Source organism: Oncorhynchus gorbuscha, linkage group LG06 (assembly GCF_021184085.1).
Source record: "Oncorhynchus gorbuscha isolate QuinsamMale2020 ecotype Even-year linkage group LG06, OgorEven_v1.0, whole genome shotgun sequence".
NCBI classification, from domain to species: domain Eukaryota; kingdom Metazoa; phylum Chordata; class Actinopteri; order Salmoniformes; family Salmonidae; genus Oncorhynchus; species Oncorhynchus gorbuscha.
The window spans coordinates 41,877,400-41,892,955 of record NC_060178.1 but is presented as its reverse complement, the minus strand read 5'-3'; the positions used below and the strand labels follow the sequence as shown (position 1 = coordinate 41,892,955).

At 46.0% G+C, this 15,556-nt stretch overlaps 1 protein-coding gene across 2 annotated transcripts in view; it reads left to right on the top strand.

The window, feature by feature from the left end:
• Nucleotides 1-15,556, top strand: part of LOC124037986 (discs large homolog 1-like protein) — a 214,644-nt gene that overhangs the window by 136,915 nt on the left and 62,173 nt on the right. For both annotated transcript variants that reach the window (XM_046353313.1, XM_046353314.1), the window contains 2 exons: nt 5,091-5,247; nt 5,396-5,498. In XM_046353313.1, coding sequence (XP_046209269.1) covers nt 5,091-5,247; nt 5,396-5,498 — 260 coding nt within the window. The remainder of the gene's footprint in view (nt 1-5,090; nt 5,248-5,395; nt 5,499-15,556) is intronic.

The following is a 15,556-nucleotide window of genomic DNA, read 5'->3' as shown; positions in this document are numbered from 1 at the left end:
GAAATGAAAGCTGAAATAAATCATTCTCTCTACTATTATTCTGACATTTCACATTATTAAAATAAAGTGGTGATCCTAACTGACCTAAGACAGGGAATTTTTACTAGGATTAAATGCCAGGAATTGTGAAAAACTTCTCACTTCAACTGTATTTACTCAGGGTGTGGTAAATTAGATATTTCTGTATTTCATTTTCAATAAATTAGCAAAAATGTTTCAAAACATGTTTCACAATTGTCGCTATGGGGTTATTTCATCCATTTTTAATTCAGGCATTAACAACAAAATGTAACATCAATCAAGGGGTATGAATACTTTCTGAAGGCACTGTATCTCCTCCTCATCTTTCGACTACTCCTCCTCCAGCCATCCCTTTCTCTGTCAGTCTCCAGCTATCTACCCCTTCTTTCCCTCACTCTCCCACTCTTGTTCTCTCTCTCTCTGTCTCTGCTAACTCTCTCCCTCTCTATGCCCGCTCTCTCCCTGTCTCTATCTCTGCCATCTCCCTCTCTCGCCTATCTCTCTGTATCTCTCTGCCCTCTCTCTCTCTCTTGCTCTGTCTGCTGCTGGAATTGGCAGATAAAGTTATGAAAGATGAACGGTGTTGAAGCTCGTGGGAGGCCAGCTGTGTAACTCCTAGGGAGATACGTCTGGGGGGCAGGGAGGTGAGCCAGACAAGCTCTGGTCACCTTGGGCGGCTTTCTCCTGCCACAGCAGAGAGCAAGAGAGAGAGACATACAGTGCGGTCATCAGTAGGAACAGATTGCCAGGCCACAGCAGGGACCACAGCAGTCCATTTCTCAGTCTCTCAGCCTCAAACACATCCACTGGACCTTACAGACAGAGGCAGACACTAAGTATGATTTATATGTAGTCCACACACACACACACACACACACACACACACACACACACACACACACACACACACACACACACACACACACACACACACACACACACACACACACACACACACACACACACACACACACACACACACACACACACAGGATAGACACATACACACACACACACAAACACACAGGATAGACACATACACAAACAGGCAGACAAACACACACACACTGAAGTGTGCTGCCAATTGTCTTGTCACTCTGCTTTGCTCCCTCTCCATGCTCGCTGTTGCCGTGAGCAATGAAATGAGAAAGAAAACAGAAAGAGTGAGAGTGAGAGAGAGAGGCAGAATGTTTGCCCAAGTGAGAAAGAAAACAGAGAAAGAGTGACAGAGAGAGAGGGAGAGAAAGCGTTAAGATCACAATGGTAGAGGTCATGTAAAAAAGCTTGTTCAGTAAAATTGTACAAATTTCTCCTCGTAATAATGATTGGTTTTGCCCTATGAGTCCTAACATCTCTAATACAAACAATAGGCCAGTGATCACTAATATCCTGGGAGAAAACACCACTAGCCACACATTTCTCTGGAGTATTTGTAAACATAAGGTAAATTCTTGTTGATTTAGTATAATCCCTCAGATTTGGATGTGTGGGTTTAGTAATCAACTGAGTGAGGTTTAGGTTATTACAAAAATCCTTTAAACAGTCTGTCTTGGATTCCCCAGGACAGGTTAAAGTCACCTACGACCACCTCCCACCTGTCCTAACCCATCTCAGAAGTAGAAAAGGAAGCTATTAAATCAGTTAACAAACATTTCTTCGTGGAGGAATGGCAGTAGACTTCCAGAACAGTTACTTTAGAATTATAACCTAGTTGAAGACTTAAATCTATAAATTCAAATGGTTTAGGACTGGACAAAGCCTTTAAAAGAGACACAGAAATGTTACTTTTTGTATAGATAGAATGGTGTGTTGTTGAAATCAGCCCTGAAAACTTTAAAACCACCAATAGTAAACTCAGAATCCACCATTTTCTAAGATAACCATGTTTCTGATCAAAATTAAAATATCTGGATCTGCCTGAGAAGCCCAGATCTTGATGTGGTCCATTTTTGTCCAAAGGCTGCAAACATTTAGGTGCATGAATTTCAAACCTTGTCAGGCTTCAAAATGACCTGGTGTCAATAAAAGCCGGATCATTACCTACCAACCTATTATCGATACCAAAGGCTGCTTAGCAAGGGAAATTAAATTGTCAAAATTTACCCCAATCTGCCCTACATATTGTTTTTCTATCACTGTTTTCTGGGGGCGTTGAGATTTAATAATAGTAGGGATTACCTGAGACAGCAGCGGCTTCACTTTACAATATAAATTAGTACAAATGCTAATGGGGGTACCCTCCTTTCTAGCCATAGCAGGGCTAGTAAAAGAGCATAAGAGTCCATTTCTCAGAGCTAACCTGGTAGTGATTATATAGTGTCCACGCGCCAAAGTGATTTGGGTGAATTCCATCATCCCTGAAAAGTGTTTTCTGTTTCCAAATGGTATCAAAATTGTCGATAAAAGTAATGCCTGCAGATCGACAGACTTTCAGCCGGTCATGGAGCGCTAGCGGTCTACTGAATAAGCCACTTCTATGACCCAGTGGAGGAAGAGGGCCAGAGATGAACGGACACTTCTTTAAGTCTTTCATCTTGTGAACAAGGTCTATCAAATATTTTTCAGCTGCTCCGATCTGGCCAACTTAATGTCATCCAACCCCACATTAACTGTGACGCACAGCTTCGTGAAGCAACCTGGTGATATCCTGATCTTTGCCCCAGGTACAGTCTTTGCCCCAGGTACATTCTTTGCCCCAGGTACAGTCTTTGCCCCAGGTACAGATGTGTGCCTCACCATCGAACTCAACACAATCGCCGGAATGATCCGGCTTCTGTCGTGGCTCCAATCAGATTGCTAGGCCAGAGCCACAGATCTCACCTGAGAAGAGGGCTGAGACACAGGCTGCGTGCAGGCCGCAACAGCCAACAGCTCTGATCCAGTGAGCACGGCCTAGGGGAGGGGAGGGGGGCCGCGGTGGTCCAGGCCTTGCCCAGGCAGTTGCTTGACTAGGACAGGGAGAGGTAGCTGGATGGGTATCCACAGCCATGGAGGGAACATCTAAGTCCCCGGCTGAAAAAAGCGAGGACTGGCTCAAAGAGATTTGAGAGTCTTAAATCCGGACACGGGGGAAGAAGGCAGGCGCGCCTCGAACAATTCCTCTGCTTCTTTCTGGTTTCAATACGCATCCAATACGCTCACCTGGAGTCGAACAATGCGCAGTAATGGTGGAAATGTATGATAGTCGAGGAAGCTCCCATTATGATTCTCTTGTATGTTTTGATAGGAAGTATTTCAAGATGGCAATAGTCTCCAAGAATCCTTATTCCATTCAAGGTGCTCGGTCAAATGTTTTACTTCTTCATGAAGAGTAATAATCCTTTCTTTAGCTGCATCAAGTTCGATACGTTTTTCACAAATAAAGGTATCCATCGGACCTTTCCCCGTGACAACTACGAACACGTCGCAGATTATACACTTAAAAGCACGCAATCCCCAGCAGATTACATTTGTTTTCACTGCTGAATGCCGACAGTCCAAGGAAACAAACATTTCCTGTTTCCGCCATCGTGAATCAATGAATGGGATGACGCTATAGCACAAAATCATTTTGTTGAAATATTTCAGTTTTGTTGAAATATATGACTTCTATCTCATTACTTCAGTGATGTGAGAAACGTTGTTGTTTGACGAGCAGGTGTCCACATACAAAGGTATGCTTGTCTTCAGCAAGGGAGTTTTTTAGGATAAAATTGAACTGAATAGGCCCAGGCAAAATCCTAGAGGGAATCCTAGTTCAGTCGGCAGGGTAGCCTAGTGGTTAGAGAGTTGGACTAGGAACCAGAAGGTTGCAAGTTCAAACCCCGAGCTGACAAGGTACTAATCTGTCATTCTGCCCCTGAACAGGCAGTTAGCCCACTGTTTCTAAGCCATCATTGAAAATAAGAATTTGTTCGTAACTGACTTGCCTGGTTAAATAAAGGTAAAATAAAATAAATAAAAAAGTCTGCTTTCCAATAGACACTGGGAGACAAATTCACCTTTCAGCAGGACAATAGCCTAAAACACAAGGCCAAATATACACTGGAGTTGCTTACCGAGACGACATTGAACGTTCGTAATGTAAAATGGACTCAGGATAGTGAAGTAATGATGGTGAATATAAAGATGCAGCATAGCAGTGTCCTCTGCTGTCTATGTCTATGCTGCCTTTCTGAGGAAATAATGGACCAGGGGTACTCATTTGAGAAGGTCCAGTCATACAACTTTCCTAGGTGGCAATGGGCCGGATGTATATTGTCATGTATCGGTGTTGTTAGAAAATCCCAACCTCGCAACCCATGTGACCCCAGACTGTTGAAATTGTTCAGACACCTCTTGTTGGTAGTTGTAAAGATCGTTTCCTGCAATTGTACACATTATGCCATGGAGCGAAAGGAAAATTTTGCCCGTTTTAAAACGAATTTCCTGAATTTTTACACATTTTCCATGTCTTGTGTGTGTTGATGTGATACCAGGAGTCGAATGCCGACCGAGTTCCCCCCCAAAAAGTGGGACCCGCAGTCCGTATTGACCACGTTCTGGGTCCAGATATTGGTCCGCCTTTTGAGAATGGCTGTAACAGACCAGACAGACGTGTAATGTTCGCAATCACCACTAGAGGGAATGCTACATCCAAAAATAGGACTGGAGTAACTAAACTTCACCTTTTGGGTCTGGTCTTCGACTTTGTGTGTGTATCAGTTAGTAACAGGGTGTACCGTAGGTAACATAGGTGTGTGTGTTCTGATTTAATGGGTTGTACTTGTACTACACTGTGGCTGTATAGTACCAACCTCTAACAATGTGTGTGTAATGCTGTGTATACGGCAGGTAGCCTAGTGGTTAGAGCTTTGGGCCAGTAACTGAAAGGTTGCTAGAGTGAATCCCAGAGCTCACAATGTAAAAATCTGTCATTCTGCCCCTGAGCCGTCCCCCGGGTGCTGTGGATGTTGATTATGGCAGCCCCCTGCACCTCGCTGCTTCAGAGGGGTTGGTTTAAATGCAGAAGACACATTTCAGTTGAAGGCATTCAGTTGTACAACTGACTAGGTATCCCCCTCTCCCTTATATTTGTGTGTGTGTTTCAGGGAGCGCAGGAAGGTGGTGTTACACCGTGGCTTCACAGGCCTGGGTTTTAACATAGTAGGAGGAGAGGATGGAGAGGGAATCTTTATTTCCTTTATTCTGGCTGGTGGACCTGCTGACCTCTGTGGAGAGCTCCGGAAAGGAGACCGCATCATCTCAGTAAGAACACACACACACACGGAAACGTGATAGTCTCTTATTGATTTCTTGTGATTTATGAGTATTATTGACGAGGTTAAATGACTGTAGATCTCCATTGACATGCCTTGTTCATTTGTTGTTCATTGATCAAACTGTGTGTGTGCAGGTAAACGGGGTTGAGCTCCACAGTGCAACCCATGAGCAGGCAGCTGCTGCTCTGAAGAACGCTGGACAGACGGTCAACATCGTAGCCCAGTACAGGCCAGAGGGTGAGAAATACTAATACTCCTACAGCACATGTTTTGCCTGAGATCAAACAAAGACAGAAATTGACAAGAGGAGATATTTGCAGATTGATTAAGAGAGAGATCGAATGACAAAATAGAAGCGAAAGAGTAAGAGCCCACTCATGGAGCCTGATGTGAGTGTGATCTGTGATGTGTGTTTGCTGTCCCCCTTGGTAACTGCAGAGTAAAAAAGGTCACAGCTCTGGTAAACAGGTTACACACACTGATTGGGTTATCTACTCTGATGTCATGGCAACAGGACCCTCGTGGCAACAGGACCCTGTTGGGGAAAGAGGTGAGAGTGAGCCTCCCTGGCAGGAGTGAAAGCTATAACACACACACACTCACCTCACTCAGTGTCATGAGGGTGTGTAATTCCAGGGTTTTTCTTTATTTGTACTATTTTCTACATTGTAGAATAATAGTGAAGACGTCAAAACTATGAAATAACACATGGAATCATGTTGTAGCCAAAATAGTATTAACTATTTAAAATATATTTTATATTTGAGATTGTTTAAAGTAGCCACCCTTTGCCTTAATGACAGCTTTGCACACTCTTGGCATTCTCTCAACCAGCTTCATGGGGTAGTCACCTGGAATGCATTTCAATTAACAGGTGTGCCTTGTTAAAAGTTCATTTGTGGAATTTCTTTCCTTCTTAATGAGTTTGAGCAAATCAGTTGTGTTGTGACAAGGTAGGGGAGGTATACAGAAGATTGCCTTATTTGGTAAAAGACAAAGTCCAAGAACAGCTCAAATAAGCAAAGAGAAATGACAGTCCATCATTACTTGAAGATCAGTCAATATGGAAAATGTCAAGAACTTTGAACATTTCATCAAGTGCAGTTTCAAAAACCATCAAGTGCTACAATGAAACTGGCTCTCATGAGGACCGCAACGAGAAAGGAAGACCCAGAGTTACCTCTGCTGCAGAGGATAAGTTTATTAGAGTTAATTAGATTCTCAGAAATTGCAGCCCATATAAATGCTTCAGAGTTCACGTAACAGACACATCTCAACATCAATTGTTCAGAGGAGACTGCGTGAATCAGACATTCATGGTCAAATTGCTGCAAAGAAACCATTACTAAAGGACACCAATAAGAAGAGACTAGCTTGGGCCAAGAAACACGAGCAATGGACATTAGTCCAAATATGAGATTTTTGGTTCCAACCTCCGTGTCTTTGTGACATGCAGAGTAGGTGAACGGATGATCTCTGTATAGTTCCCTACGTGATGAATAGAGGAGGGGGTGTGGGGGTGCTTTGCTGGTGACACTATGATTTATTTAGAATTCAAGGCACACTTAACCAGCATAGCTACCACAGCATTTTGCAGCAATACGCCATCCCATCTGGTTGGCGCTTAGTGGGACTACCATTAGTTTTTCAACAGGACAATGATCCAACACACCTCCAGGCTGTGTAAGGGCTATTTGACCAAAAAGGAGAGTGATGGAGTGCTGCATCGGATGACCTGGCCTCAATCCTATTGAGCTGGTTTGGGATGAGTTGGACCACAGAGTGAAGGGAAAAAAATAAATAAAAAATCAGCCATCAAGTGTTTAGCATCTGTTGGAAAAACATTCCAGGTGAAGCTGCTTGATATTTTCTTTTTAAACTAGGCAAGTCAGTTAAGAACACATGAATTACAATGATAGCCTAGGAACAGTGGGTTAACTTCCTTGTTCATGCTCGGGGATTCGATCTAGCAACCTTTCAGTTGCTAGCCCAATGCTCTAACCACTAGGCTACCTGCCACCCCATTGATACAATGCCATGAGTGTGCCAAAAAGGGTTGCTAATTTGGACAATCTAAAATATATTTTGATTTGTTTAAAACTTTTTTGCTTGCTACATGATTTCATGTGTGTTTTTTCAGGGGGGGGGGGGTTCTCCAAAAAACCCTTGAATGAGTAGGTGTGTTCAAACTTTTGAGTGATACTGTACCTGAAAGTAAAGGCCTTCATCTCAGTCCAACTACAGGACTATCACATTTCAGGAGAAGACCTAGATGCAGATTGTGTTGAAGTCACAAAAGCGTTGGAGTAACAAAACAAAACGGCAGGCCGTCTCGGGGTCCGGGCAGGCAGAGATCAATAATCCAGAGTGGTGTGACAAGGTACAGAACGGCAGGCAGGCTCAGGGCCGGCAGAATGGTCAAAACCAGGAAAACAGAAACTAGAAAGCGACAGGCGCAAGGGGAAAATCCACTGGTAGGCTTGACAAACAAAACAAACTAGCAACAAACACACAGAGAACACAGGTATAAATACACTGGGGAAGATGGGCGACCCCTGGAGGGGGGTGGAGACGAGCACAAAGACAGGTGAAACAGATCAGTGTGCGACAAGGACAACATTCCCCCTAACAAGGGCTTCTGTGCTACCTGCCACTGACATGAAAGTTCTTTCTCAGATTGGACACTGCAAGGCATGCTGATATTCCACTTGTCTACGGTACCTCAGCTCAGGTCATGTCTCTCACCTCTGTGGGTGTTCTGTTTGCTCTACATATCATTACCCTTTACTGTTTTTGGTCTGTCCACACTTGTTTCGGGCCCTTCAAAAGGTAGAGGGGTTTTAAAGGGGTTCAGTGATTGTCAGATCTGGCCCTGACCAGAGGTTCAACCTTGACCAGGCCTCATTAAATCACCATTACCACTATTACTCTATCTACCACTATTCTCTCTCTCTCTCTCTCTCTCTCTCTCTCTCTCTCTCTCTCTCTCTCTCTCTCTCTCTCTCTCTCTCTCTCTCTCTCTCTCTCTCTCTCTCTCTCTCTCTCTCTCTCTCTCTCTCGATGAGCATATGGCCCTTATGCTCATTGTGCACTGTTGAGGGGCTGTAGAGTATCCTGCTGGCTGTAGCCACCCTTGCTGTAGGTTAAGGGTACTGAGGTGTAGTTAGTTAGTTATTTGCACATAGAGGAGTTAGTAAGTAGATAAGAGGCCTTCAACTAAATACTTCAACAGTAAAGAGTGGAGGGATCTTGGCATTATAATGTGTCAAAGATTCTGAGACTGAATGGGGAGTTGTAGGTACAGCTTGATCCCGATCCCGTTTCAGTTTCTAACGCCCATTTCTCTGCAGCTGAAAACCACGAAGGCAGAAAAGCCACACGGTGAGTGAGAAAACCAACCAGACAACAGGACTGTGTTAGCAGTGATGTGATCTGTGATGAATGGTGGAGATTGTTTGTTTGATCATGGCAAACGAGACACAAATGTATGCATTTTGTGCATGGTGAGCTGCCATTTTGGAACTACACAGGAGTGAGGGGTTGGGGGATTGTGTGTGTGTGTGTGTGTGTGTGTGTGTGTGTGTGTGTGTGTGTGTGTGTGTGTGTGTGTGTGTGTGTGTGTGTGTGTGTGTGTGTGTGTGTGCGTGTGCGTGTGCGTGTGCGTGTGCGCGTGCGTGTGTGTGTGTGAGTGCGTGCGTGCGTGCGTGCGTGTGTGCGTGTGTGTGAGACTAGGGTAAGAGATTGAGATCAGTAGAGTTCAGTATTTTCCAAGTAATATTGATACGTGAATCAGTGAAGTTAGATCAGGCACTTAAGTAAAAAAAATAATAATACTTTAAAGTACTACTTAAATAGTTTTTGGGGGTATCTACTTTACATTCCTACTTATATTTTTGACAACTTTTACTTTACTTCCCTACATTCTTAACGAAAATATTGTACTTTTAACTTCAAACATTTTCCCCGAATGCTTAGCAGGACAAGCACATATCAAGAGAATACATGGTCATCCCTACTGCCTCTGATCTGGTGGACTCACTAAACACAAATGCATCTTTTGTAAATAATGAGTGTGGGAGTGTGCCCCTGGCTGTTCATACATTTAAAAAAAACAAGAACGTGGTACTGTCTGCTTTGCTTAATATAAGGAATTTTCAATTACATTTACTTTTGATACTTAAGTATATTTAATACCAAATGCTGTACTTTTAGACTTGAATTAAAGTAGTATTTTACTGGCTTACTTTCACTTTTACTTGAGTAACTTTCTATTAACATACCTATACTTTTACTTAAGTATGACTTTTGGGTACTTTTTCCACATCTGAGATCAGGACACGTGTGGGTTTATTTATGTTATATATTGTTTTATTTGGACCCCCAATAGATTTAGCAGAAGCAGCAGCTAGTCTTCTTGGGTCCACAAAAAACCCACAAAACATGACAATGAATTAAACATTGATACACTGATAGACAAGGACAGTCACACAAAATAAAATAAAAACACAACGACATTGTCATGTTTGTCATTTATTATCATGTCTTGTCCCTGTGCTCCCCATTCTATTCGTTTCCCTCTGCTGGTCTTATTTGGTTCTTTCCCTCCTTCTATCCCTCTCTCTCCCCCTCCTCTCTCACTCTCTCGCTCTCTCTTCTCTCTATCGTTCCGTTCCTGCTCCCAGCTGTTCCTATTCCCCTAATCATCATTTAGTCTTCCCACACCTGTTCCCGATCCTTTCCCCTGATTAGAGTCCCTATTTATTCCTTTGTGTTCCGTTCCTGTCCCGTCGGTTCCTTGTTTAGTATTCACCATGCTGTGATTGCGTTTCGCCCTGTCCTGTCGTGTTTTTGCTGTGATTGTGTATCGCCCTGTCCTGTCGTGTTTTTTGCCTTCATCAGATGCTGCGTGTGAGCAGGTGTCTCTGTCAACTACGGCCTGCGCCTACCCGAAGCGACCTGCAGTCTGTGGCCGCTTCTCCAGTTATTCCCCTCTACAGACTAGAGGATTTCTGTTATTCCCTGTTTGGACTTAAATAAACTCTGTTTCTGTTAAGTCGCTTTTGGGTCCTCTTTCACCTGCATGACAGAAGGAACCGACCAAGGAATGGACCCAGCGACTTCAGACGCTCGTTACACTGCCGTCGAGATCCAAGGAGCCATGCTCGGCAGACACGAGCAGGAATTGTCTGCTGCTCGCCATGCCGTGGAGAACCTGGCCGCTCAGGTTTCCGACCTCTCTGGACAGTTCCAGAGTCTACGTCTCGTGCCACCTGTTACTTCCTGGCCTGCCGAGCCTCCAGAACCTAGGGTTAATAACCCACCTTGCTACTCCGGGCAGCCCACTGAGTGCCGCTCCTTTCTCACGCAGTGTGAGATTGTGTTCTCTCTCCAACCCAACACATACTCTAGAGAGAGAGCTCGGGTTGCTTACGTCATTTCACTCCTTACTGGCCGGGCTCGAGAATGGGGCACAGCTATCTGGGAGGCAAGGGCTGATTGCTCTAACAAGTTCCAGAACTTTAAAGAGGAGATGATTCGGGTTTTTGACCGTTCAGTTTTTGGTGGGGAGGCTTCTAGGGCCCTGGCTTCCTTATGCCAAGGTGAACGGTCCATAACGGATTATTCTATTGAGTTTCGCACTCTTGCTGCCTCTAGTGAGTGGAACGAGCCGGCGCTGCTCGCTCGTTTTCTGGAGGGACTCCACGCAGTGGTTAAGGATGAGATTCTCTCCCGGGAGGTTCCTTCAGATGTGGACTCTTTGATTGCTCTCGCCATCCGCATAGAACGACGGGTAGATCTTCGTCACCGGGCTCGTGGAAGAGAGCTCGCATCAACGGTGTTTCCCTGCTCCGCATCGCAACCATCTCCCTCCTCTGGCTTTGAGACTGAGCCCATGCAGCTGGGAGGGATTCGCATCTCGAATAAGGAGAGGGAACGGAGGATCACCAACCGCCTGTGCCTCTATTGCGGAGTTGCTGGACATTTTGTTAATTCATGTCCAGTAAAGCCAGAGCTCATCTGTAAGCGGAGGGCTACAGGTGAGCGCAACTACTCAAGTCTCTCCATCAAAGTCCTGTACTACTTTGTCGGTCCACCTACGCTGGACCGGTTCGGGTGCTACATGTAGTGCCTTGATAGACTCTGGGGCTGAGGGTTGTTTCATGGACGAAGCATGGGTTCGGAAACATGACATTCCTTTCAGAGAGTTAGAGAAGCCTACGCCCATGTTCGCCTTAGATGGTAGTCATCTTCCCAGTATCAGATTTGAGACACTACCTTTAACCCTCACAGTATCTGGTAACCACAGTGAGACTATTTCTTTTTGATTTTCCGTTCACCGTTTACACCTGTTGTTTTGGGTCATCCCTGGCTAGTATGTCATAATCCTTCTATTAATTGGTCTAGTAATTCTATCCTATCCTGGAACGTTTCTTGTCATGTGAAGTGTTTAATGTCTGCCATCCCTCCCGTTTCTTCTGTCCCTACTTCTCAGGAGGAACCTGGCGATTTGACAGGAGTGCCGGAGGAATATCATGATCTGCGCACGGTCTTCAGTCGGTCCCGAGCCAACTCCCTTCCTCCTCACCGGTCGTATGATTGTAGTATTGATCTCCTTCCGGGGACCACTCCTCCTCGAGGTAGACTATACTCTCTGTCGGCTCCCGAACGTAAGGCTCTCGAGGATTATTTGTCTGTGTCTCTTGACGCCGGTACCATAGTGCCTTCTTCTTCTCCGGCCGGGGCGGGGTTCTTTTTGTTAAGAAGAAGGACGGTACTCTGCGCCCCTGCGTGGATTATCGAGGGCTGAATGACATAACGGTTAAGAATCGTTATCCGCTTCCCCTTATGTCATCAGCCTTCGAGATTCTGCAGGGAGCCAGGTGCTTTACTAAGTTGGACCTTCGTAACGCTTACCATCTCGTGCGCATCAGAGAGGGGGACGAGTGGAAAACGGCGTTTAACACTCCGTTAGGGCATTTTGAGTACCGGGTTCTGCCGTTCGGTCTCGCCAATGCGCCAGCTGTTTTTCAGGCATTAGTTAATGATGTTCTGAGAGACATGCTGAACATTTTTGTTTTTGTCTATCTTGACGATATCCTGATTTTTTCTCCGTCACTCGAGATTCATGTTCAGCACGTTCGACGTGTTCTACAGCGCCTTTTAGAGAATTGTCTCTACGTAAAGGCTGAGAAGTGCTCTTTTCATGTCTCCTCCGTTACTTTTCTCGGTTCCGTTATTTCCGCTGAAGGCATTCAGATGGATTCCGCTAAGGTCCAAGCTGTCAGTGATTGGCCCGTTCCAAGGTCACGTGTCGAGTTGCAGCGCTTTTTAGGTTTCGCTAATTTCTATCGGCGTTTCATTCGTAATTTCGGTCAAGTTGCTGCCCCTCTCACAGCTCTTACTTCTGTCAAGACGTGTTTTAAGTGGTCCGGTTCCGCCCAGGGAGCTTTTGATCTTCTAAAAGAACGTTTTACGTCCGCTCCTATCCTCGTTACTCCTGACGTCACTAGACAATTCATTGTCGAGGTTGACGCTTCAGAGGTAGGCGTGGGAGCCATTCTATCCCAGCGCTTCCAGTCTGACGATAAGGTTCATCCTTGCGCTTATTTTTCTCATCGCCTGTCGCCATCTGAGCGCAACTATGATGTGGGTAACCGTGAACTGCTCGCCATCCGCTTAGCCCTAGGCGAATGGCGACAGTGGTTGGAGGGGGCGACCGTTCCTTTTGTCGTTTGGACAGACCATAAGAACCTTGAGTACATCCGTTCTGCCAAACGACTTAATGCCCGTCAAGCTCGTTGGGCGTTGTTTTTCGCTCGTTTCGAGTTTGTGATTTCTTACCGTCCGGGTAGCAAGAACACCAAGCCTGATGCCTTATCCCGTCTGTTTAGTTCTTCTGTGGCTTCTACTGATCCCGAGGGATTCTTCCTTATGGGCGTGTTGTCGGGTTAACAGTCTGGGGAATTGAAAGACAGGTTAAGCAAGCACTCACGCACACTGCGTCGCCGCGCGCTTGTCCTAGTAACCTCCTTTTCGTTCCTGTTTCCACTCGTCTGGCTGTTCTTCAGTGGGCTCACTCTGCCAAGTTAGCTGGTCATCCCGGTGTTCGAGGCACTCTTGCGTCTATTCGCCAGCGCTTTTGGTGGCCGACTCAGGAGCGTGACACGCGCCGTTTCGTGGCTGCTTGTTCGGACTGCGCGCAGACTAAGTCGGGTAACTCTCCTCCTGCCGGTCGTCTCAGACCGCTCCCCATTCCTTCTCGACCATGGTCTCACATTGCCTTAGACTTCATTACCGGTCTGCCTTTGTCTGCGGGGAAGACTGTGATTCTGACGGTTGTCGATAGGTTCTCTAAGGCGGCACATTTCATTCCCCTCGCTAAACTTCCTTCCGCTAAGGAGACGGCACAAATCATTATTGAGAATGTATTCAGAATTCATGGCCTCCCGTTAGACGCCGTTTCAGACAGAGGCCCGCAATTCACGTCACAGTTTTGGAGGGAGTTCTGTCGTTTGATTGGTGCGTCCGTCAGTCTCTCTTCCGGGTTTCATCCCCAGTCTAACGGTCAAGCAGAGAGGGCCAATCAGACGATTGGTCGCATACTACGCAGCCTTTCTTTCAGAAACCCTGCGTCTTGGGCAGAACAGCTCCCTGGGCAGAATACGCTCACAATTCGCTTCCTTCGTCTGCTACCGGGTTATCTCCGTTTCAGAGTAGTCTGGGTTACCAGCCTCCTCTGTTCTCATCCCAGCTTGCCGAGTCCAGCGTTCCCTCCGCTCAAGCGTTTGTCCAACGTTGTGAGCGCACCTGGAGGAGGGTGAGGTCTGCACTTTGCCGTTACAGGGCACAGACGGTGAGAGCCGCCAATAAACGCAGGATTAAGAGTCCAAGGTATTGTTGCGGCCAGAGAGTGTGGCTTTCCACTCGCAACCTTCCTCTTACGACAGCTTCTCGTAAGTTGACTCCGCGGTTCATTGGTCCGTTCCGTGTCTCCCAGGTCGTCAATCCTGTCGCTGTGCGACTGCTTCTTCCGCGACATCTTCGTCGCGTCCATCCTGTCTTCCATGTCTCCTGTGTTAAGCCCTTTCTTCGCACCCCGTTCGTCTTCCCTCCCCCTCCCGTCCTTGTCGAGAGCGCACCTATTTACAAGGTACATAAGATCATGGACATGCGTTCTCGGGGACGGGGTCACCAATACTTAGTGGATTGGGAGGGTTACGGTCCTGAGGAGAGGAGTTGGGTTCCGTCTCGGGACGTGCTGGACCGTTCACTCATCGATGATTTCCTCCGTTGCCGCCAGGATTCCTCCTCGAGTGCGCCAGGAGGCGCTCGGTGAGTGGGGGGTACTGTCATGTTTGTCATTTATTATCATGTCTTGTCCCTGTGCTCCCCATTCTATTCGTTTCCCTCTGCTGGTCTTATTTGGTTCTTTCCCTCCTTCTATCCCTCTCTCTCCCCCTCCCTCTCTCACTCTCTCGCTCTCTCTTCTCTCTATCGTTCCGTTCCTGCTCCCAGCTGTTCCTATTCCCCTAATCATCATTTAGTCTTCCCACACCTGTTCCCGATCCTTTCCCCTGATTAGAGTCCCTATTTATTCCTTTGTGTTCCGTTCCTGTCCCGTCGGTTCCTTGTTTAGTATTCACCATGCTGTGATTGCGTTTCGCCCTGTCCTGTCGTGTTTTTGCTGTGATTGTGTATCGCCCTGTCCTGTCGTGTTTTTTTGCCTTCATCAGATGCTGCGTGTGAGCAGGTGTCTCTGTCAACTACGGCCTGCGCCTACCCGAAGCGACCTGCAGTCTGTGGCCGCTTCTCCAGTTATTCCCCTCTACAGACTAGAGGATTTCTGTTATTCCCTGTTTGGACTTAAATAAACTCTGTTTCTGTTAAGTCGCTTTTGGGTCCTCTTTCACCTGCATGACAGACATACAACAACAATCCCAAGAAATGATACGAACAGAAAAAAAAACAAAAGGATTGTGTTTTAGAGTTGTCTGTGTGTTCATGTGTTTGTCCCCTCACAGTCCCTGCCATTCCAAGAGTTGTTAGGTCAGTTTCTGAAAGGTCATTTTGCTGTTTGCTTGAGTACTTGGAGATGGACAGGAGTTCATGCGGTTATGGCTCTGTGTAAAACTGTGTTGCTGTGAATTTGTTTTAGACTTGGGGACTGTGAAGAGGTCTTGTGGGGAATGTATGGGTGTCTGAGCTGAATGTTATTTTATTATGCAGACAATATGGATTTTTCATCACAGTAATATTTCTCATCAAAACTAGAAGGGAAGCAGTCAATCTCTCAT